Source organism: Phocoena sinus, chromosome 1 (assembly GCF_008692025.1).
Source record: "Phocoena sinus isolate mPhoSin1 chromosome 1, mPhoSin1.pri, whole genome shotgun sequence".
Classification (NCBI taxonomy): domain Eukaryota; kingdom Metazoa; phylum Chordata; class Mammalia; order Artiodactyla; family Phocoenidae; genus Phocoena; species Phocoena sinus.
Window position 1 is genome coordinate 30758062 of NC_045763.1, and position 23238 is coordinate 30781299.

The window sequence follows — 23238 nt, forward strand, 5'->3', positions numbered from 1 at the left end:
ATTTTTTTAATTTATTAGAAATAGATTTTTATTATATGTAAGGCCAAACTGTGAGACTTTGAATGCCACGTGGAGTTTGGATTTGACTCCAAAGGAGAGCTAAGTACATAGCACACACAGGGCAGGGATCTCTTGAGAGAAGCCCATACCATGGGGCACCCAGCATTAAAAAGAATGGAAAGAGGGCTTCCCTGGTGGCGCAGTGGTTGAGAATCCGCCTGCCAATGCAGGGGACACGGGTTCGATCCCTGGTCCGGGAAGATCCCACATGCCGTGGAGCAACTAAGCCCGTGGGCCACAACTGCTGAGCCCGCGTGCCGCAACTACTGAAGCCCGCACGCCTAGAGCCCATGCTCCGCAACAAGAGAAGCCACCACAATGAGAAGCCCCCGCTCGCCACAACTGGAGAAAGCCAGCGCGCAGCAACAAAGACCCAACGCAGCCAAAAATAAATAAATAAATTTATTAAAAAAAGAATGGAAACAGCCAATGATTCCTGTTTCAGCCTGGCTACCACCCCAAATAGTTCTGTTACTTTCATAACTCAAATAACCGGGGGCTTCCCTGGTGGCGCAGTGGTTAAGAATCTGCCTGCCAATGCAGGGGACACAGGTTCAAGCCCTGGTCCGGGAAGATCCCATATGCTGCGGAGCAACTAAGCCTGTGAGCCACAACTACTGAGCCTGTGATCTAGAGCCCGTGAGCCACAACTACTGAGCCCATGCGCCATAACTACTGAAGCCCGTGCACCTAGAGCCTGTGTTTCACAAAAGAGAAGGCACCACAATGAGAAGCCTGCACACCGAAAGAGTAGCCCCCGCTCACCGCAACTAAAAAAGAAAGCCCACGTGCAGCAGCAAAGTCCCAACACAGCCATAAATAAATAAATTTTAAACATCGAATAACCATGCTTCTTAGTCCCTTTCTTCCTTCCCTCCTTCCCTCCCTGCCTCCCTTTTCTTTCTCTCTTCCTCACTTTCTTTTCATTTCAAACATTTCCCATAATCTCATGGCTTTAAAAAAAAGTACCACAGAGTTTAACAATTAACATGGGCAGAGACATCTCTAAAAACACATCCCATGCCCTGCAAACTTGTTAAGCCCTGGACTCAGAATCCAAGTTGTCCCCTGTGCAAATCCAATTTAGGTTAGCAAGGACTAAATATCACTAGTTTAGCTCAAGGAAAAAGACGACGACTGTGCAATTACTTTTCAGCCACAGGCTGCAGTGGTCACAGGCTACTGGAGAGATGATTTTTTCCTCCAGGCTCTCTCTTCACTGGGCCTTCTGTGAACTGTCTGTGGTCTGGTGATAAAGCTGAAAGAGAAGTGGCAAGAGCAAACCAGGAAGGGTTGGGGGTAGAAAGAAGTACAGAGCCCGCTTAAAGAGGAAGGGGGCAGGTGTCCTTCAGGCGACAAAGCACTCGGGCTAGGACATGTATGGGTCTAGAGGGTTCGAAAGACAACAGATTTTTGAACACCTACTGATGTACGAGGCATTAGGCTGGCATTTGGGGAGGAGAGAGGACGCAAAATACTAAAAGCAGCAAGTTCGAGCCTGTAAAAATGTAGCTGAATGAACAGCCAACAAAGAGATGAAAAAGCAGAGGGTTTTACCCGGAAATAATAAGCAGTCGGGTTTGAAGTAAGAGGAAATGAAGGTGAGCTGGGGAAGATAAGACTCGAGAAGGGGGGCTGAGGCCAGACCACGCAGGACTTGAATGCAGTGCTGAAGAATCTGAACTTCATTCCTCAGGCTACAAGGATTGGCGCAGCATTCAAGTTCACAAAACAAAACAGTAGGGCATGATAAAAGTCGTTCTAAGGCAAGCCCCAAGGGAGGAGGAGACAGGGGAGGAAGACTTGTAAGGACACCACTGCACTAGTTCAAGTAAGAGGATACCGACGTGAACCATGGGGATTTAATTTTCAAAAAAATTTTTAATTGCAGAAAAAGAATGGACAGAATTTGGTTATTAGACATAGGAGAGGGAAGAGTCAAGGATGACTGAGGTTTTTAGTGATTATATTGACAGAAAAGAAACTGGAGGGAGGGAAGGAGTGAGGAAGAGAATGAACGTAGTAATTTGGAAGAAACCAGCCTAGGAAAGGCCCTGAAGAGGGCAGCCAGTTTCTAAGCTCTTAGAGGTGGGCATTTGCAATTCCTAAATGTGCTTCCCAGAGGAAACCACCCCTAAATTAGCATTCCTTCAGTCCTGTGAGACCTTCTAGAAGGCAAACATTCACTCCCATTTTACAGACGGAAGAGAGGAAAGTCAAGAGACATGTCCAGTATGATACCAAGGTGCAGTAACAAAAATAAATATTAAAGTATCCAGCCACGTAGACATACACTTTGTTCAAATCCTCATCATTCACATTTGGAGCTTTAGTTCACATATGCACCACTTGTAAAATCTACAAGTTTGTTACAGTAGATTTTAAGCCGCAAAGAAAACAAGCGAGCCAGTGAGCTTCTATGTCCCAAAACTGTCTTTCTGCTAATAAATATTGATGTCTCCCTCTTCCTGAACCTTCTGTCCCCGAGGACTTTTCTGTGCAAAGCACCCCTTCTAAGTGAACGTTTGTGGGTCACCTCGCTTGCTCTAGGCTCCCACTGTAGAATTCCACAACAAACTGTTTTCTGAGGGCAAGAAAAGTCTTCAGGGGGTTCTCCTGTTCTAGAAACAAACAAAAGGTTAGATGCGACGAAGAGGGAAACGTAGAAGGGAACAACAGAAGGAGGAAGAAAAAGGAACACAGTTCTCTTTTGTTTAAAGGAACCAAGTGGGCCAAATTAATTTGCTTAGGAGCCCGCAGAGCTTCCCAAAAAGGTGGAGATGATGGGCAAGATTTCCACGTGTAGGATAAACATCTAGGAAAATTCATTTTCTCTGTGCTAAAAGGGTACGTCGGTCACACAGATTTTACTTATTAAGAGACGGGGGAGCAAGGAGACTGACTAACCCAGGGGCTGTTTTTCCGACATTCTCACTGGCTTCTGCCCTGGTAATCTAGGTTACCCTTTATGCTACCCTGAGTTATAAATAGCATTCATTTCCTTTCTCAGGCCAGACAGACTTTAATGCTTTATTTCTTGGGTCCAAGGGAAAAAATACTCATAGCACATCTCATTCTGAATTTGAGTTACTACCAAGCTACCTCGCTTTGAATCAACCATGGAATAAGAAAACCACTTCAAAACATCAAAATTTGTTTGTTGTTTCCATGTTGTTAAATTAGCCCAGAAAAGCCCAAAGGGACTTCTGAGTAGCTGTTTCCTTTCTAGTACATAGCTCAGAATCCTCCAGAACACAGCTCCAGGTCTTTGCATGTGTCTGGGATGAGGCAGGTGAATATTTTACACAATGACATGGGTGAGTACTGAGCCCGGTGAAGGATTCCCCAAGGGATAAGAGCACCTTCAGTTGTTAGAGAGAAACAGGAAGGCATTTCTCCTTATTTCTTTTTAAGGAAAGAAAAAGCTACACCAAGAAGAGCAGTTAAATAAGTGAAGAAGCAGAAAAGCCCCTACTTGTCTGAGACCCATGCAAGGTCTAGGAGTCTGAAGAGGCCAAGAGAATCGGATGGAACAGCCTGCCACTCGACCAGAAGCTTTACATCTCACTTCAACATCACAACTTAGCTCAAATATCCCGGTTTGAACCTGAAATGACACCAACCCCAATATAAAGCTTCTGCATTTCACTTTTCTGCAATTCCTACCAAGCTTGGCTTGACACTCCTGAATGCAGGAGAGACAAATCAAGGAAAGAATGGACATTTTTGGAGAGATGCATCCAAGTGAGATCTTTCCTTTCTCTACCAAGACAAAGGCAAGGACTGAAAGCCAGCTTCACTTTGCCCCCCAAATACCTAGGCCTTTGAGGGGCTCTTACCCTTGGCTCACCTCACAAGGTCCCCCCGTCCTGCTGAGCCGACCCCACACTCTCTTACCTCTATGAATCACCAGATCCCTCTCTGTCAGACTGTCAGCTCCTCGCAGAAGCCCTGTTTCTCCTGACGTGCGTCACAACAGCATTTTAAAGAAGTCTTTGGGTTGGTTCCCTGGGCTATCAGGAAGTGGGAATTTTGATCATATGCATATAGGAAGCATCAAATTCGCTGTTTCCCTTGGGGTTCAGGGACATCCAGAGGAGGCCCAAAGGGTTCCCCCAACCTGTTGTAGATGATGTGACTCTCCTCTGAGGCCAAAGCAACTCTGGAAACAGAGCTGACCGAAACAGAACTGAGGGCTTGGTGCCATTTCTTACCAATTTTAACATGAGCAACTTAGCATTTAGTAGTGTAACCCCACTTATTGTAGGTATTACGATGGGGACAAATCATTTCAAATTAAAAATGAAACCAAAACCTTGACAGTAACTCCTCACCAGCAACTGGCTAGTTTCAGATTTTTGAAAGGTCACAGAAGATTCTGAGATCACTTTGCATTTATCACCCAGCAGCAGATAACTGCTTCGGAGCTGCCCCAACTTCTCACAGAAGACCTCCCTCTACTTAGGAGATGAAGCGCTCCCAAAGGCTCTGGCGTGCTGGCTGAGAAAACAGAACCCACCTCTTTCTGCTGCCATCGGGCCTGTCCTCTGCCAACTGTCCTGGATGCTGCCCCTTTCGAAGGGGCAAGGGGAAGATATGTACTTCATCTTAAGCTCTCACCTGTCCCAGTACCAGAGCCCAGAATGTCATGAAACTGATGCAACAGCTCCCTCAAGATCAGCCCTTCAAGTGAGCTAAGCCCACGAGAGATGCAAACTATCAGCACCATCGTGTGCTGCGACTGTATCTTGCAGAGGCTGCAACAGAAGAAAAGAACGAGCACGGAGGAAGTCCTCTGCTCGCTTAGTTTCCTCCCATTTTACAAACTTGTGCAACGTGCTATTCCCCCAGCCTCTCACAGTTTCCAAGTCTTTTAAGAGCAAGTGGAGCGCCGGCCCACACTTACACGGCTACTTGACAGTTCCCTAGCAAACGGCTGAGAAAAGGGGCACAAGTGGGTACTAGTGGTCATGCCAAAGCTCAGACGTAACAGGAGCTGCATGGGCACACCCAGGAGAAAAAAAATACCAGGGAGCCCCGGGCAGAAAACCTAGGAGCTAGACAGAAAACAGAGGTCTGCAGGTCCTCCCAAAGCACCAGCCTGACCCAAATTTCAGCCCTGGGCCTCTCACTCTCCAGAAGACAACCTCCTGCTCAACAATTGGTCTTTTGTGCTGCACAACGTTATCCACCAAGGGCTGGGTGGAAAAAAAACCTAATCCCCTTCACCTGTAACCTCATTGTGGCCTCCAGGCCCAGGGTGGACAGGGCTCTCCTGGACTCCGGGTCTGCGCACAGCCCAATCTCTCACAGGGGCTGAGGACCGGCAGGAGAGCCAGGCAGCCCCAGTACACACACCAGTCCTCACCCAAAGGAAGGCTCTGTCATGGGGAGTGCACCTCCACAGACAAACTCGAAGGTCAGGATGGAGAAACTGAGGCTCAGAGAGGGGCAGCCACCCGCCCCAGGTCACACAGCGAAGTCAGGAACGGAGCTTTACTACTACCAAAACCCCGGCCTCGGGATTCCTGAGTACCTCACTGGCCCCCGCCTGCCCTCATCACGCCCGGCTAAGAATAATTAACATCCCCACAGCACCTCAGCCCCAATGTCTCGCCTCCGTAGGGACAGGACCTTGGTCTTTGCCCCCGAGCGTCCGCCAGCCAACCCACAGACCCTGCCCGCCCGAGGGTCTGGCCCGCCACCGCCCGGAGCCCCAGCCCAGCGTCCCACCGCCCGCCGGACCTGCAGATTCGCGCTCCCGAGAGCCGGCGGCGGCGGACATTTCCCTGCCTGCTTCCTCAAGCTCTTCATCACGCCGCCCGGAGCCCCGCCCCCGTTCCACCATCAGAGGGGCCCGCCCCCGCGTGCCACCCTCGCCAATCAGAGGCCGGTCTGCTCCATAGCTCCGCCCCAAAGAGAACGGGGCCCGCCCCTGAAGCCTGGCCTCCTCCAATCCCCTTCGCGCCTTCCGAGATCGATACCTGCCTCCGCCAATTCCAGAGCGCCCGGGCCGGGTGCCCTGGGCTGAGTTCCAGCGCGCGGCGTGGGCGGCTCGGGCTCCGGCTCTTTGCGCCTGTAGCGAGACAGCCACAGAAACTTAGGGTCCAGGGCCGTGGGGTTGAAGGCTGTGGAAGGAAAAAGGAGGGAATACTGAGCCACGGACTTGAAGAGCCGGTTGCACCTCCGCAAGGTTGTCTGTCCGTGAGCAACATCGCTCAGCCTCTCCGGGGAGGCTCCAAGCCTGTTCCCTGGCGCACAGTGTGGGCCTGAGATTCAAATACAGTAATAAACATGAAAACGAAAGTGCTGTACCAAGATAGACAAGCACCACTCCTGCGACCTGGTGGTAACTACGAGGTCTATGCTCCTTAATTCTCACAACTAACTTTAGGAGCAAGGGAACGATTATCCGGTGGCAACTATTATCCCATGGCAACTGAGCTCAGAGAGGTGAAGTCTGAGGTCGCAGAGTGAGTGGCAGAGTGGGAACTCAAATACATGTTAGTACTAGGGAGCGGGTTGGGGGCGTTAACTACCCATAATCTCCATCAGCAACTCGCAAGCCTCCCAAAAATACACACTCTAAGTAAAAGCAGCGTGCCTGCTATGAAATATGCCTTCAAGACGAGTCCTCTGGTTCTCTCTGAACCAGATTGCCACTCCTCCTTCCTAGAAATTCTTGGGTCTTCTCTGCCTCTCACTCAACCAGGTCTGCCTGACTCCTAAACACTTGCTGTTTTCTATGCTATCCTGCCTGTTCTCCTTGTAGAACAGCATGAACCTGACCGAACTGAATTGGATTTTCAAGGGCATCGTAAATGAAGAGACTTGGGTCGTAGGACTCACTATGGCACTGCCAGACACAGCTTTTAAATTATTTTCAGCAGTTACATGCCATTAATCCATCTGATCCTCACAAAACTCTTGGAGTAGTAAGGCAAGTTCATATTTCCACTGTACAAATAATAAAGCCAAGGCTCATAGAAATAAAATATATTGTTCACATTCACAACTAGGAAGTGGCAGAGCTGGGACCGGAACTGAAATGTCTGGACTCCATGCGCTTTGGAGTTATAACCTGGGGTTCCAAACCTGGTCCTATTAACTTCAATTAATGAATGACCTCGGGTAAGTTACTAAATGTCAGTTTTCTCTCTTGTCAGTTTACTCATCTGTAAAACAGGATACTCTTTAGTATCGCTCAAAAGACTAAACAGAAAACATGGTTGTCGTGTGTTGTCTAGCTGTCTAGAAAAATATATGGCACACAGTAGGTACTCAATTAATGTTGGCTAATTCTTTCCTCTAACTGTGATCTTTTGACCAAGTCACTTCCACTCCCTGACCTTTTGTGCTGCACATTACCCACCAGGGACTGGGTGGGGAAAAACTAGTTCCTCTCACCTGTAACCTCATCCCGGACTCTGGTCCTTTTATCTGTAAAATGCAAGGGTTGGGCAGGTGGATTCCCAAGAGTCTGTCAGCTCTGAGAGACCCCTCTCACCCAGACCCCTCCCGGAGGAAGTCCACATCATGATAGCTGCTCAAAGAAGCTGAGTTAGTGCAGTTTCCCTGCTGGTTACCCCAGGTGTGGACCCCGGAAGGAAGAGCAGGGAAGGGAACCGACAGACAGATACCTAAGCCTAAAAGAGGGGAATCATCCTCAACTACTCCCTCTCTTTCATTCTCACAGCCGGGCACCAAGCTCTGTTCATCCATTCAACAAATACGTGTTAAGTGCCTACTACACGCCAGGCACTGTTGTAACCACAGAGAGTAAAGCTGTGAACACAACCCAAACTCAGGGTTCCCATGGTGCCTTCATTCTCATCGGTTTGGTCTCTCCAGTCCATCCTCTCCTCCCCATCCCCATGACTGGGCCCTGGTCCAAGCCTCATTTTTTATGCCTGAACCACTGCAATACATTCCCATTGATCTCCCTGCTCTAGGTTCTCCCGCTCTGCACCAGTTGCCAGAGGAACTTTCCTAAAGTGCAAATCCTTCCTCGTTATTCCTCAGTTTAAAGCTCCATCAGCTCCCCCACAAGCTACAGGGCAAAATCCAAGCTCTTTGATGGTTATTTAAGACCCTCATGCGCTGTCACTGCTGGCCTGTCCTGGTTCAGCTCATTCCACAGCCTCCTCCCACCCCAATTTCAATCCCACCCAGTGCTCTGCTCTTAACTCCAACTGTCTTTTTTCCCATGTTGGCTGCCTGGGAAAAAACCTCACTCATCCTTCAAGTCTCAGCTTAAACATCACCTCCTACACGAAGTCTTCCCTGAGCAGTGTAGATGGGATGGGTTGGCATGAGCTTAGGATGCATTAGCGCAAAACTCAAGAGCTCAGGCTCCGGAGGAGACTCTCTAATCCTGTCTAATCCTGGCTCTATTATTTACCAGCTCTGTACTCAGGTAAGGCATTTAACCTCCCTGAGCCTCAGTTCCCTCACCTGTAAAATGGACACACTGATAATACCTACCTTGAACGGCTGTGGTAAGAAAAATGAGATAATGTGCTGAAAAGTCCTCAGAACAGTGTCTAACACACAATAAGTCCACAATGAATGTTAGCTAAGGAAATATTTTTCTGAGCTCCTACTATGTGCTGGGCACTTTCACATGTATTACCTCATTTAATTCTCACAATTCCATGAGGAAGATATTCTTTACATATAGAAGTCTACAAACAAGCAAACTCATAGAAAAAGAGATCAGATTTGTGGTTACCAGAGGGAGGGATGAAGTGGGGGAAAAGGGGATTGGGTGAAGGCAGTCAAAGGTCCAAACTTCCTGTTATAAGATAAATAGGGAGTTCTCTGGTGGCCTAGTGGTTAGGATCCCAGGCTTTCACTGCCGTGGCCTGGGTTCAATCCCTGGTCGGGGAATTGAGATCCCGCAAACCGCATGCTACGCACCGCCCCCCCAAAAAAAGAAAAAGAAATAAGTACTAGGGGTGCAACAACATGATACATATATTTAATACTGCTGTGTTATATGAAAGAAGGTTTTTAAGAGTGTAAATCATGAGTTCTCACCACAAGGAAAAAATTTTTTTTCTATGTCTTTAATTGTATATCTGTATGAGATGATGGATGTTCACTAAACTTATTGTGGAAATCACTTCATGATGTATGTAAGTGAAATCATTATGCTGTACACCTTAAACTTACACAATGCTGTATGTCAATTAGAGCTCAGTAAAACTGGGAGGAAAAAAAAACTCTACAAAACCAAGGTTCAGAGAGGTGAGGTGGTTTGCCCAAAGTCACATAGCTAAAGACCAGCAAAGATAGGCTTCAAATGCGAGAGGTTGTATAGCTTCAAAGTCCATTGTCTTTGCTGTTACTACTGTTATTACTTCTACAACTACCAGTAATAATCATAAAACAGGTTATCCTCATTAGTTGAAGGTTTGGAGATAAATTTCCCCTGCTTTATAGAATCAACTCTTTAACTCGGCATTCAAGGCTGTATAATCTTGTTTCCTTTTCCCACATTGCCCAGTTTGCATCAACAGTCAGTACCCTTCCTGCACACCAGGCAAACTAAGTTGGAGCCCCCAGACATTCAGGCTCCATGAGGAGACCACGATAGAAGGGGAGCCCACCCCCGATTCCTGCAGAGCCAGGATGTTAGCTAGAAAGGAAATAAGTGACAGTGTTGGGTAAACAGCTAAGCCCCAGCGCCTGGTGGCTAGAATTTGCATGTTCTCTGGCTGATTCTCTGCTCTGAACAAACTCTCCTTTACCTGCCTGGCTGATCGCCCAGTCTAAACAAATTCTGCCTTAGAGGCCACTAACTTCTCACTGTTAAGTTAAAGCTAGACCATCTTCTCAGCTGTGGTGGGGGACAGAGCAGGGTACAAGGGCAGGAGAGCTCTTATGACAGACTTCCCTTGGTTCTAGCTGTGGTTGTCAGGGAGAGGGAAGGTGGGCCTCTAGAAGCTGCTGACCCTGCTAACTTGTAAAAGATTCTGCATGAGAAACACAACTCACCCCATGCAGCCCTGCCCAGAGCAGGGAGGGCAAAGGGGCCCCGCTGGAGTTCAAACTCAGGTCCAGAAATGGGAAAACAGAAATGCAAACACCATGGCTGGCTGGTGGCCTGCGGGCACGGTGGCCTCGTGCCAGCAGCTTTGAGAGGGCACAGAAACTGTAGAGTGTAAGTCCAAAGGGTGCAAAGTCAACTGGTGGTGGGGAGGTCAGTGCCCAGCCTCCCCTTCCCCCGGGAGCCTGTGGTCTTACCTACCTGGACAGGCCCTGGCGACTTCCTGGAGAAACGTTCTGGTTTGTGAACCAAAGGGGAGCTGGAATACGAGGCTGAGCTCCGCTGTGTCCAGCTGGACGGTGACATCTGAGCCTGCACAGGGGAGGCAGGAAATGAGCCCTTGGCCTCCAGGATGCTTAGGTGCATCTTTAGGCTGGAGCCCCCAGCATGGAACATCAGCAGCCCAAGCTCCCAAAGCCCCTTTGACCCTTAAGCTGGGGCAATAAGGGAGCCCTCTGTACCCCCAGCTTCAAATTAACATCACCCTCAGTCTACAAAGGGGGTGGACCTCAGCTCTGAAAATTCAGTAAGCCTCACCGTAGCCTTCTGGACGGAGCCAGAAGAGACCAACTTCTCAACCTGTAGTCTACCCCCGCCCCACCAGTGGAATGAAAAGCACACAGAGGCAGACAGGGGGGCCGTCCGTCAGTCAGTCTCCCTGACTGTGCCAGACACACGCTAGTCACAGGGAACACCACGCTGAAGACATCAGACATGGCCTTGTCTTCAGGGAGCTAGAGTGTGGATGGTGTCTGGCTCATAGGGTAACCTCAGCACCCAGCAGGCACATGGCGAGCACCCAAAACATGTGCTGAGCTAATGAATGAGTAGGAGCAATGCCGCAGACTGATCAAGAGCGTGGGCTCCAGAGACTGGATTCCGAGTCTGAATCCTTGTCCCACCACTTGCTAAATTACTTAATTTCTCTGGGCTTCCATTACCTCGTCCATAAAATGGGAATGAAAGCAGTGATGACCTCACAGCATTGTGAGGAAAGCACCATGTGATGTGTGTAAAGCTTGTTAGCATCGTGCCTGGCGCGAGGTCATCATTGATTAAATATTCATTTCTATGATTATTATTACTACCTCTGCTATTACGACTGCAGTCTAGCAAAGAACACCGACATTAGATAGGCCATTATAAATAATTAAATCACTGTAGGTGACAGAGAGGTGGTAAGGATGAGACAAAGGAATGTGTATGAGTGAAATGCAAACACTTTCGGGATACAAACACTCTCAGGAGTTCAACAAAGGCTTCCCGAGGAAAGTCAGTGTGAACTGAAGCCCTGGAGGATGACTGGCTATGCGAAAAGAGGAGTGAGGGCTTTCAAGAGGAGGAAGTAGCGTGTGCAGGGGCTCCGTGGCGAAAACGCGTCACGTTTGAGGTGCTTGGAATGCAGAGGGTTCCAAGTGCAGCAAGCAGGGAAAGGCGTGACTGGAGAGATGACCGGGGCCTGATCCTGCAGGGTCCTGCGTGCCACAGTAAGCCGATCAGAAAGCGCTCTTACTTCACACCACTCTTCTCTCTGCAGATTCTGTTCCCCCTGCCCCAACTGGGACTCAGACTGAAAGGACCACTCACCAAGAAAGTAGACTTCACCATCCAGGGACACTGCGGGCAGGGAAACGAAAGGGCCCTTAGTAACTGAGCATCATCCTTCCTCCCAACGCCCCACCCCCAACAAGGGCAGAAATGACCCGGGAGCCCAGAGGAGAGGGATCACCCTGTCCAGCCCCCTGTGGCACCTTCTTCCAGAGCGAAATCCCGAGAGATCGGCACGATCTGGTCCAAGGAGACATCGTCCCCGGTAACGGCCATCCTCCGGTGTGTGTACAGGAAGAGACTGAGGGCAGGAAGCAGAGTGAGGACGGGGGCCTGTCGTCTAGTCGTCCCTCAGGCCCATCGGGGAAGCCTCGGGGTGCTCGCACTCTCTCCTTGGTTCCTGGGGCTGTGCTCATGCCTCTCTGCTCATGGCGCTCACCAGAGACTGTTGGCTCATCAAAGCTGAACTTGCCTCATTTCGGGGAGCCCCTGCCTTGTTAGTAAAACCCACGTTTGATCTCCCCCTTGTGCGTTCTAGCACTGCAAGTGACAAGAACGGGGCAATCTTAGCCTCCCCCACTCCCTCCCTGAACCTCAGCTTTTCCATCTCTAAGGTGAGGGTGGTAGGTTCAAAAATGTCTAAGGCTCCTCCTTCCCAGCTCCGAGACCCTGAGGTTCACTTTCTGGCTGTGAGACCGTTGATAAATATTAATTATTCTCTCTCTGCTTCTGTGTAATATGTGGGTATTACTAGCAACATTTATGGAGCCCTTTCTGTGTGCTTCACGGCATTTTAAACACTTTACATGTAGTAACTCATTTTAATCTTCAGTCCAGACACACTGAGGTTTGCTCAGGATGACATGGCTCGGAAGTAACAAAGCCTGAATTTGAGCCCGAGACAGGCCACGGGGCTCAAGATCTGGAGCAGTATGTTCAACCATCTTCTTGAGAAGTTTTCTCATCAAATTTTGAGGATTATATGAGCTAAGAATACAGAGGGCTTGGCCTATAGTGGTCAAAAAACTATTAATTATCATTATTACAATTATTCTAGAAGCCTCAGACTCTGCCCTAGAGGGCATGAGGTCCAGCTGGAGGGACAGTGGAGAATAACCAAACCCAGGGCCAGAGAGGCAAGGACTGAACCAGTCACTGACGCATGTTCCTGGCTACCACGTTCCGGGCGGTAACACACGAGTCCCAGGAGGCGGCTCTGCCTGCTCTCTCCCTCACACAGCGCTCCTTGCACCGCCTGCAGCTCAGGGTCAAGGCAAACCAAAAGGGAGCCGGGCCCCAGGCCTCGCCCAACCCAGCCCACCCCACCTGCCCTGCCCTGCCCCGCCCCGCCCCGCCCCGCCCTCACCCACACAGATTCTCTCTGTGGTTTCACCTCTCCCACCCTTCCTCATCTGTGAAACGTCACAGGGGGTAGAAGGATAACTGAGTATTTAAAGCACCCGGCAGAGAGTCCAGGACTAACTGCTTAGTATGTACAGGTTTCCATCTCCCCTTGAAGGCACAGAGAGAGGGAGGCAAGCAGACAGACACGTAGACACCTGTTATTCCACTTCCCAAGGCCAGGCAGGGCAGGCCCTGGGGCTGGGAGCTCGGCACCCGCGGGAAGGATATGATGATGCAGTACTCCCCCTCAGCCAGGGTCTCCTGGATCGCCACAGACTGGTCCATGCTGGCCCCTGCTGAGCAGACACGCCCCGGGGGAGGGCAGATGGGAGCCCCTTAGGTCAACAAGTCACTCAGGAGGTTATGGAGCTGCCTGAGGGAGGGCTGGGGGCAGGGAGGAGGGGCTCTGTGCTGGGAGAAGGCGGAGGAGGCCCCATCCGCTCCCTCCTCCTCCCCCTCCCCCTTCCCCTGAGAATGAGCCTTTTAGTTTCTAGGGAGAGGGGCCATCCCTTTGCCCCCGGTGAGAGGTACAATTTGCTGTACCGCCCTTTGTCTTGAAGGGCATCCAGTCGCTTCTAAGTGGGGTCCAGTCTATTTGTTGGACGTGGGGTGCCTTGTCCCATTACTGGAGAGGAGGACAAGTCCTATTGCTCCTGGGATGGGGCTCTGCCTTCCTTTTTGGGGAGCAGTATTAGTCCTGCTGGCACCTCTCTGGGCAGTGTCAGGGGTGTATCTGCACGTATCTCAGGAAGGGAGCTCTCATCCTAAACAAGGACCCCAGTTCTGTCCCTTTTTCCCTGGAGATGGGAAAGTGTCCCGTTACTCCTTGGCCCTCCCCCAGCCCAGCAGGCCCCATTGCGTCAGCCGAAGGCCGAGGGTGTCCGGATCTGACAGCATCAGGACAGGGGTCCCAGCTCTTAGCTTGCCCAGCCCCTCCTGCCCAGTCCCGCCCTGGTTTCCCTGCTCCGCACCTGCTCCCACACCCCTGCCATCGCCGCCTACCTCCTGAGCTGTCACCGCTGCTGGGCGTGCGGAACACCGCGGCCCCGGGGCCCAGCCAGAGACTACATTTCCCAGAAGCCCCCACGCCACACGACGGTCAGCCAGTCTGCAAGGCCCAGCCTGCCCACGCCAGTGCGGGGGTGGGGTGGGGGGGTGTCCTCCCTGCCCCCGTTAACTCCTTAGGTCTTGGGCTACCCTGGGCTCCCTATTCCGGAAAGCTTTTCCTGAGTACTTGCCCTCGGCTCACCCTCGGTCCTGGAAGTCGTGGGGCCAGAGCTCCCCTCCCAGGGCCTGGAAGGAAGATGGTCCCTTTAAGGAAAAACACTTTCTCAGTTTCATCCTCAACTCCTCTCACTCCAGGCAGGCCAACACTGGCCTCTACTGGAACGCTTCCTCCCCAGCTAACGACCCCATCCTAGCTTAAAGGAGAACAACGCTGTGAAGAACCACTACACCATTTTCCAGGTGTAGAAACTGAGGCTCAGAGACATTAAGCAATTTGACCAAGGCCACGCACCTAGCAAAGTGGCAAAATTAGGCCTCAACTGAAAGTGTGACTCCAACTTCTGTGCGATGGACACTGCCACGTGCCTCCCTTTCCCCCACTAAGCCTCAGCGCTGTGTGTGTGAGGTGTGTGTGACAGGAGCACCTGGTCCCGCCTGCCTCATGGGGCTGTTTGGGGGTAAAGGATGAGAATGCACACCGTAAAGGGTGTGATCCTGTTCACATGCAGTGCTGTGCCGAGGCTCTATCCTCTCTCCTCAGGGAGGAAAGAGTCCAGGGGCGGCGGGGGGCCACTCAGCTCTCAGGACAGCCTGAGGCTGTACTTTGCTATTCTCCGGCCCCTTCCCCCAATTCACTGGCCACAGGCACCTGGGCAAGGTCTTCCTCCTTTGGGGCCTCGATTTCCCACCTAAGGTAAGCGGGCTGCTCCAGATGGACAGAAAGGGCCAGCTCAGAGCAGGGAGTCCGGGGCCGGTCTCTTCCAGCCTATTGGCCATTTCACTAAGCTGTAAGCTCCCCGAGGACAGGCTGTATCTTTTCCTCATCACCCCAGGGTAGTTTCTGGGACACAGTGGACCCTCAGAACATGTTTATTGAATCAGTGAATTATCTTAATGAATACTCTTTCTCTCAAGCTTTGACCCAAACTAAAGGGTAAGTGCAGGGGAAAGAGTGAGCATGTGACTTCTAAGCCATCCTCACTCCTTTTTCCCTAAGCTTAGAGTCGCCGCCTTAGTGACCAGTTCAAGTTTGTATACGCAGACCTCTTCCAGAAACAGACATCACCTTCTTCCCAGTCTTCTTCTTTTCCTGGCAATACCCACAGCATAAATGGAGCTCAAGTTCATCTGAATTTGGTTTCAAAGCTGTGTGGGGGATGAGGAGAAAGGGGATTGATTTAGACCCTTAGAGATAAAGGGGGCGGTGGTCATTGCAGGAAAGCAGGGGAACCCCAATTCCAGCCCCCCTCTTTGTGTCAAAGTCTGGGGAGGATCTGGGAAAAGTAGACGGGACCGGGCATTTTTATAGATGAAGAAACTGTCCCTGCAGGACTTTGGGGTCCTCCTACTTGATGGGGGTCAGACAGGAGACTGTTCTGTTTTTCCAGACAAATCCCAGCCTCTCCTTGGGAATGGGGCTAAGGCCCTGCCCCCTTGGAGAGCATCGTGTTCAGGCCTAGGCCCTGGGAGCCTCTAGCACAGAGTTGTGGACTTGATAAATCCCCTTCACTAAAGATACAGCTACAAGGACTTCCCTGGTGGCACAATGGTTAAGAATCCGCCTGCCAATGCAGGGGACATGGGTTAGAGCCCTGGTCCAGGAAGATCCCACGTGCCGCGGAGCAACTAAGCCCGTGCGCCGCAACTACTGAGCCTGCGCTCTAGAGCCCGCGAGCCACAACTACTGAAGCCCACGTGCCTAGAGCCCGTGCTCCGCAACGAGAAGCCACCGCGATGAGAAGCCCGCGCACCGCAACGAAGAGTAGCCTCCGCTCGCCACAACTAGAGAAAAGCCCACGCGCAGCAACGAAGACCCAATGCAGCCAAAAATAAATAAATTAAAATAAATAAATATGTATTTTTTTTAATTAAAAAAAAAGATACAGCTACAGGAATCAGAGCTGGGGGTGGGCCTGGGGACTTGCAGGGCCTATGGGACCTTCCTGCCTGCCGCTCCCTGACTGCTGAGCGAAGGAACCAGCAGCAGAGCGCCAGCCAGGGTCCAGGGCAGGGGGCTCCTTGTGGCCCCTGGTGCGGCCCCGTTAAAGTGGAGGTTCTCATCCAGCTGGAGGCAGCTGCCTGAGGCCGAGGCTTGGCAGCACTCCTGGTAGCAGGGCTGAGCCACAGCCCTGTGACACCTGGGCGTCCCTGTCACGCAGGCCTGGCTGCGCCCTGCAGTGTAGCCTCAGCTGGACCGTTTCAGCTGCAAGAAGAGATGAGACCATTCATCCTCCCCGTGCCTTCGTCCCCCATTCACAGAGACAAAAAATGTTAAGTTGGGTTGTGGGCTGAGCTGAACTTCCTTGGACCCCTCTCTCCACCCCCATGAGGCCAGCCAGCCAGTCCCCAGAGAACATACAGGGTGATCAGAAACAAGGGGGCATGTCACAGAGACGTGGAAGATTCCAGCCACTGCCCTGGATTTCAGCGTAATGTGGAGCTCGGAGGGTCGAGCAGCCTGGCCCTCAGCAGGTCTAGCTCCAGCCCGATTTGGCTGCTGGCCCATTAGTCGAGCGGGGGAGAAGAGAGGCCTGCAGTTCTGAGGGAGGGCAGCACCCAACCTCGGAGCACTGCAGGGGCCCACCTCACAGAAGTCCAAGCCCTCGGGGCACTCGGCCACAGCTTTCTGCCTTGGCAGGAGATTTTCCCCTTGAAGAGAGAGTGAAGGGAAGGGTAAGGGGTGTGGAGCCCTGTGAGCTCCAGACAGAGGCGGGGCTGGAGCCCCATCCTGCCTGTCCCACTGGCCCCAGCCACAGCCACCCCTCGCTGTCCATTCCTGCTTCCACTTCCCAGAGCAGGCAGATGTGGACAGACACTCATGTTTCTCTTGGGGGCTGGCAGGGTGGTGGTCACCAGTGGTGGAGTGGGAAGTGTCTTTTCCTCTGGGATGCAGGTGGCCTAGGCCTGGGAGCAGAGCAGAGCTGTCTGGGGAAGGGCTATGACACGTCTGCTGGGAGACAATTCCTCTGCAAAGCCCCAGGCCGCACCCCAGGGGAGGGCATCTTGTGTGTGGACTTCACAACCTGAAACTCTCCCATCTCTGCCACCTGGAGACGCACAGGAACTTGCTCTGGCTTCCTTGGAGCTTGTGGGGAGGAGAGCACTGGCCCAGCTGGGCGGGGAAAGGTGGCAAGTCGGAAGGGGAAAATCCAGAAGGGGTGGGGCACTGAGGAGGAGGGTAGACCTCAAAGCTAAGGGTCAGCCCGACAAGGTTTAGAGGTTGGGGTGTTGATAGAGGCTGGGGAGGTTGGGGAAAACAGCTCAGGTGTTGGGGGCCTGTCAGAGGGTGGGCTCAGAGCTGGGCGCTAGTGGGTGGGCAAGGCTCAGGGCTGGGGACAGGTGGGGCGGGGCTCAGAACTTATGGGGCCAATGGGAGGAAGAGTCAGAGTGGAGGGCAATGGAGGAGGGGCTTGGAGTTGGAGGACCACGGAGGAGAGGTTCAGAGCTGCAGGCTAGGGGGATTGTCTCACCCGAGGCCGACTGGTTGAGCTCCAGGCAGAGTGGGCCGCCACTGCAGCACTGCAGAGAGCCGGGTCCGGGGCTAGAGGCCTGCAGGTAAGGGCTGGGGCTGGTTTCATTTCTCCCCTCACAACTGAGGCTGCACCAGGCCATATAGTGGGAAGCGTTGAGTCGGATCAGCTGGGTAAAGAGAGTGCCTGCGAGTCCAGGGGGATGGGGGGTGGCCAGCCAGTCCTGGGCCATATCTCAACTCTCAGGGCAACCCAAACACCGACTCCTCTCTCTTCCGCTTCAGCACCTCCCTCCCAGCACCTTACTGGAGGTACCTGAATGTCACACCCCTTCCAACCCTGCAGCAGCCCCTCCTGGCAGCACCCTGCCTGGTCCCCCACAGCAGCCCTACCCCTGCACTCGCAGTAGCTCTCCCCTGCGCTGCACTCTGCTCTTTGGTTGAAAGGCTCTGCTTCCCGGTTTGCACGCCTCTCCATAGCAGTGGAAGCTATGGAACATCTGTGTGAGGGTTTGAACGCTGTGGCCCTCTTCCCACGGGTGAAGGCATCCAGGAGGCTCTCTCCTCCTTCACAGACTGCTTTGCCGCTTACCTGGACAGGAGCGGGGGTCAGCTGGCTTCTCACCAGGTTCTGGGCTACCAGTAGGACCTGCAGGAGGACTGGTAGGAGGAAAAGGAGAGAGGAGACCACTGCAGGAAGCAACCAGCTCAAGAGTCAAGGTTAAGGAAAGGTCATGCAGTGGTTAAGTAGAAGGGGCCATGACACAGGTGAAAAGAAGGCATAGCCTCAGGGCCCAGGAGCAGTCACAGGTTAGGGTTGGTCACCTGGATCAGGAAAGGCTGGGGTCCCTGGGCTTAGGACAGCTACCTCTGAGCAAAGCAGCCTGATGGCTACTACCGGTCACAGACATCTTCTGAGAGGTAGGCCAGGAGCCCGAGAGAGTGAGGGACTGGTCCTGGGCAGCCCAGGGGAGGGCTGCAAACAGAGATTCCCATCACTACACTATGCAAAGGAGTAAACTAAGGCTGGGAGCAGGGGGGTCAACTTGTATGGAATAAGGGGTCCCAGGGGCTGGGCTTTTGCTTCCTGCAAGTCATACTTTCAGAGTGACATTGAGGCAGGCACAAAGGGGCCTGCAGCCTGGTAACGGCCCCTTTGAGGGTAAATGTTATTGTTGGCATGGCAACAGCAGCATCCCAGGCCCGAGGGGAGACAGAGCTGGAGCAGGTGCAGTGACAGGAAATAGACATCCGGTGCCTCTGATGTGGCCTCATTTGCCTCTGACATCAGAAGGTGCTGGGGGTGGGGAGCGGCGGGTGATGGACTTCCTCAGAACCCAGGGCAGGGAAATGCTGGGTCACAGAGAGGGTCAGAAGTCAGGGCTCCCCTTGTCCAGATTCTTCAGGGTTCAGACCCAACCCTGTTTCTAAATCAGAGGTGAGCTAAGGGCAGGAGGTACCTCTCAGACCCTGGATAGCTGGATGCCAGCTCTGGTTCCCCCAGGATGAAGGGATCAGATCTGTAAGGGTCTGCTAAGCCCAGGTTCAAGTTTTTCCATGCAAGGCAGAAAACTGCTGGAGATGGGAGAGGGGGACCTTATTCCCATCTTCCCGCCCAACCCTGGGAGGCTGAGCACAACCCAGCCCCCAGATTTCCCAGGGCTAACAGGGCATGTTTCCCTGCCATCAAGGGTTGGCCCTCCATCAGCACTTGGATCTCACAGGTGATGGCTGCCAGGGTGATGTGATACAGAGGAGAGCCTGGACCCTGTCTGGGCTGGGCCCCTTCTGGCCATGGTCTTTAATGCATGAGTGGGGCTGTGCTCAGAATCCTGGGTGTAGAGGTGAGGCTGGGTAGGACCCCTTGGCAATAGGGGCCACCTCTCTCTCCACCCTCACCCCTCCTTACTACCAGGAGCCTCAGCCCCTCCACTGCTCCCTCCCCTCCAATGCTACACTCAAGAAGTGTTCTCATCCAGTTAACACCTCTCAAGGGGACTTCAGTCTCCAAAGGCAAATAGGTCAAGAGGGGGGCCCAAAGGTTCTCCCCAGCCCCTGTGTCCTTGTGAAAGGAAGGACCCAAGCCTCCCACACAGCCCCTTTCCCGCTTCCTGGCTGGGACAGCTGAGGCTGGAGGGACAGCTCAGGAGTGTGAGGGAAGCAGACAATCAGTCAAATCAGAAAGCCGGGCGAAGCTTAGACGGTTACTTGGTATCTGTGCTAGTTCTGGGCCATCTACTTTAGTCTGTGCATGTCTCCATAAATAGAACATTCCCAGTATTCCCTGAGCCCCACCCCATCCCAGCTGTAGACCTACCTGCGCACCCGAAGGTGTGGAGGGCAACCAGCGTGTGTACCTGAGTCAGGGAGGCTGCAAGCGCAGCCCCTGGAAGCTGGTCACTGCCCCTCCTCCCCTCCAGTCATCTGTTAGCTCTGGTAGTTCCCTCTGACGCTGCTGCCACCGGGGACACAGGCACAAGAAAGAAGCACAGCTGATGTCCAGACTGAAGCCACAGGGAGAAAATAAAGTCAACTGGCAGATAGAAGGACCCCACTGGAACGTGTCTTATCTGTGTAGATGAGAAACCCAGCAGGTGGAGCAGGCTCTCAGGAGAGAAGAGAGGGATGGGAGGCCAGGGTCCTCCCAGGGCCCACCTGCAACGGGAGAACTCTGTCTGTCTGATAGTGGAAAGGGGAGTGGGTGGGGAGAGGTCACAGGCCCATTCCTCCCAAGAGAACTTAGAGGCGAGGCTGCCAGCAGGGCAGGATGGAAGGATGAAGGGAGAGGTAGTTATCATCCCAAGGATAAAAAAATGTAAAAACAATGCAGAGGGAAGACAAAAACCTCACCTTTGTCTGACGCTCACTTCCCAACACATGGGTTACTTTTAGGGTGCTCCCTTTGTAGAGCCTTCCAGCACAAGCTGACCCAGCGAGGGGAACAGAAGGGAAGTGGAGGAAAGGGATGACAGTTGAGGCTGGACACAGATTTACTGGCTTTCCTCTCAGAGGTAGGGAGAGAGGAGACTCCCGCTTCTGGGAGGTTCATCCCAAGATCAGCCTCTGGGTTCAGCAGGGCCAATCTGGGGTTCAAGCCCAGATTCCTGCCTGGGCTGGGAGGGGCAGGCAGAGTCCTGCATTTGCTCTGATGGAGCAGCTTTCCTCCTTGAAAAGTGAGCTGAATCATCTGTTCCTGGCAGGCAGTGCCCTGGCAGAGGTTCAGACGCCAGGTCTAAAGGAGGGATTCTCATAAGACTCAGGAACCAAGGATGCACTTCTGGGGATTCATGAGCCCCTGAAATTGTGTGCAAGAATGTATATGCAGGGACTTCCCTGGCAGTCCAGTGGTTAACACTCCCCGCTTCCACTGCAGTGGGCGCAAGTTTGATCCCCGGTGGGGAAACTAAGATCCCGCATGCCATGCAGCACTGCCAAAAAAAAAAAAAAGTATATGCAAACATACTTTTCTAAGGAGAAAGTCCACAGTTATCTTTGTATTTCCAAAGGAATCTATGATCCTTAAAAAAGATTGAGAACTACTGACCTAAACCCAGGAAGAGCACCACTCCGCTCTCCGTAGCCTAGTCAGGGGGCTCAGCTGTAATCCTGTTCTTCTTATAGCAGACCCCTGAAGGCCAGACTTCAGGGAGCCACCTCTGGGGAGAATCACTGCTTATTTATTTTAAAATATTTATTTATTTATAAAAATTATTTTGGCTGTGCCGGGTCTTAGTTGCGGCATGCGGACTTCTTGCGGCATGTGGGATCTAGTTCCTGGACCAGGGATCAAACCCAGGCCCCCTGCCTTGGGAGCGGGGAGTCTTACCCTCTGGACCACCAGGGAAGTGCCGATAACCACTTCTGACTGATGCAAGTTTGCAGGCAACTCCTGAGTAACTCTGTGCCCCTCAGGGCTGGGTGGAGCTGGCCACACAACTCTTCCAGCTGGCCCAGGTGTTACTGCACCTCCTTACCTCTGGGTCTGCTCCCACCATCTCACATCCACTTAATTCTCAAGATTTGCAAACCTAGCTGTGCCTGGCACGTGGAAGGCACTAAAAAATATTTGGATGAATGTAACAAATGAACAAAAGGAGTCTCCGCCCCCGCAAGGGGCTTATTTCCTCCCAGGCACCTCTGGCTCAGTTCACAGGATGACTAGTTATCTGGGCAAGGATGATGGCAGGACTCCACAGAACCTGGTCCCACCGCCCCTCCACACTGTAAAGAAAAAAAACGGGCTCTTGGAACGCTCCATTGATTGACCTTGCCGTCCCAGGTACCCACTCCTGAAGAGGGGGCTCAGAGGAATGTGACGGTGGGAAAGCATCAGGTGTGTCCCTGTGGAGGCCTGATGCTGCTACTGCCCCAGCTGGAAGGCTGGAGAGACATCCCCTCCCATCTTTACCATTTCCCAGGCTTTAACTCTCTTCTCAAATGGCAATGTCTCCTTGCACTTCGGGCCTATTTTCAGTTATCAATGTTTTTAGTTGGCTCAATTAGGTTTTATTATCCATTCGCTCTGCTTTAGAAACTCAGGCTCTGGCGAGGTTGTCCAACTGGGATTTTAAGCAACTGGAGGAGCCAAAGTACAAATGAACATGTGAGGAGTCGCCCAAGGGATGGGTTGAACCGGTAAGGAAAATCCCAACCTGGTGGTGAAACCCTACTCATGGAGATAACTAGGGCAATAGATGAGTGTGAGGGAAAGGCCAGCTCTGGAGCTGGGATCTTTCCAAGCAGACGTATAAGTAGATATATTACAAACAAACTGAAGGTCTGGGTGCTGAGGGGCAAAGGGGCCCTCTGGGGAATCCTGTTCTGGACCCGGCCCTGGCCTTCAGATGACTGTGCCCTGGGCAGATCAGGGCCCCCTGGCTCCCCTAGTTCTTTCCCTTTGGGATCTGAATCCCTCAGATTCAGATCCTGAGGCAGCTGTTCAACTCCACCCAAATCTTGGCTATCTGGGCTTGGAGAACACAAGAATATTAGCCACTTCTCAGTCAAGTAAGGATCCCATGGAAGACAAAGGTAGACCAAAGCCTCTTGCTCTGAAGTAGCAAGCAGGTGAAGTCAGTGCTGGGCTTAGTTTCACTGTGTGCCAGGCTGCTGAGGCTTAGAGAAGGGGTGGGGCAGCAGGCCCATTCCCAAACAGCCCAAGTCCTTCCTTTATGCAAATAAAAAGGCAACCTTGGTGCCACAACTTTGTCCTTAGCAGAGGTCCTGGCTCACCCTCCCCATCTTTCCCTAGTACAGTATGCGCACGAATGGCTGACTCAGCTAATGGGGTGATGCTCACTTGGAGAAGTGGCAGCAAATGGGAGTGGGGAGGCTAAGTCAGAATTACCCAGCATAATATATGTAACATAACAGGCGCTCATTAAACTTCAGTTGCTACTGAAGTTCGCGAGAAAGAGGTAGGGAGGTGTTAAGAACTAGAGGACTGAATTAGCACATAATCCCGGGCTTCAGAACAAGA

The 23238-nt window shown here is 52.2% G+C and overlaps 1 protein-coding gene across 1 annotated transcript in view; it reads right to left on the reverse strand.

Moving 5' to 3' along the window:
* The window catches only part of INPP5B (inositol polyphosphate-5-phosphatase B), a 47713-nt gene extending 33582 nt beyond the window's left edge, over window positions 1-14131 (reverse strand). Inside the window, 8 exon segments of the mRNA XM_032647130.1 lie at window positions 5806-6099; window positions 6102-6188; window positions 10313-10423; window positions 11699-11728; window positions 11863-11960; window positions 12820-12914; window positions 13292-13356; window positions 14066-14131. Coding sequence (XP_032503021.1) covers window positions 5806-6099; window positions 6102-6188; window positions 10313-10423; window positions 11699-11728; window positions 11863-11960; window positions 12820-12914; window positions 13292-13348 — 772 coding nt within the window. The 5' untranslated portion in view covers window positions 13349-13356; window positions 14066-14131.
* Between the last annotated feature and the right edge of the window lie 9107 nt (window positions 14132-23238).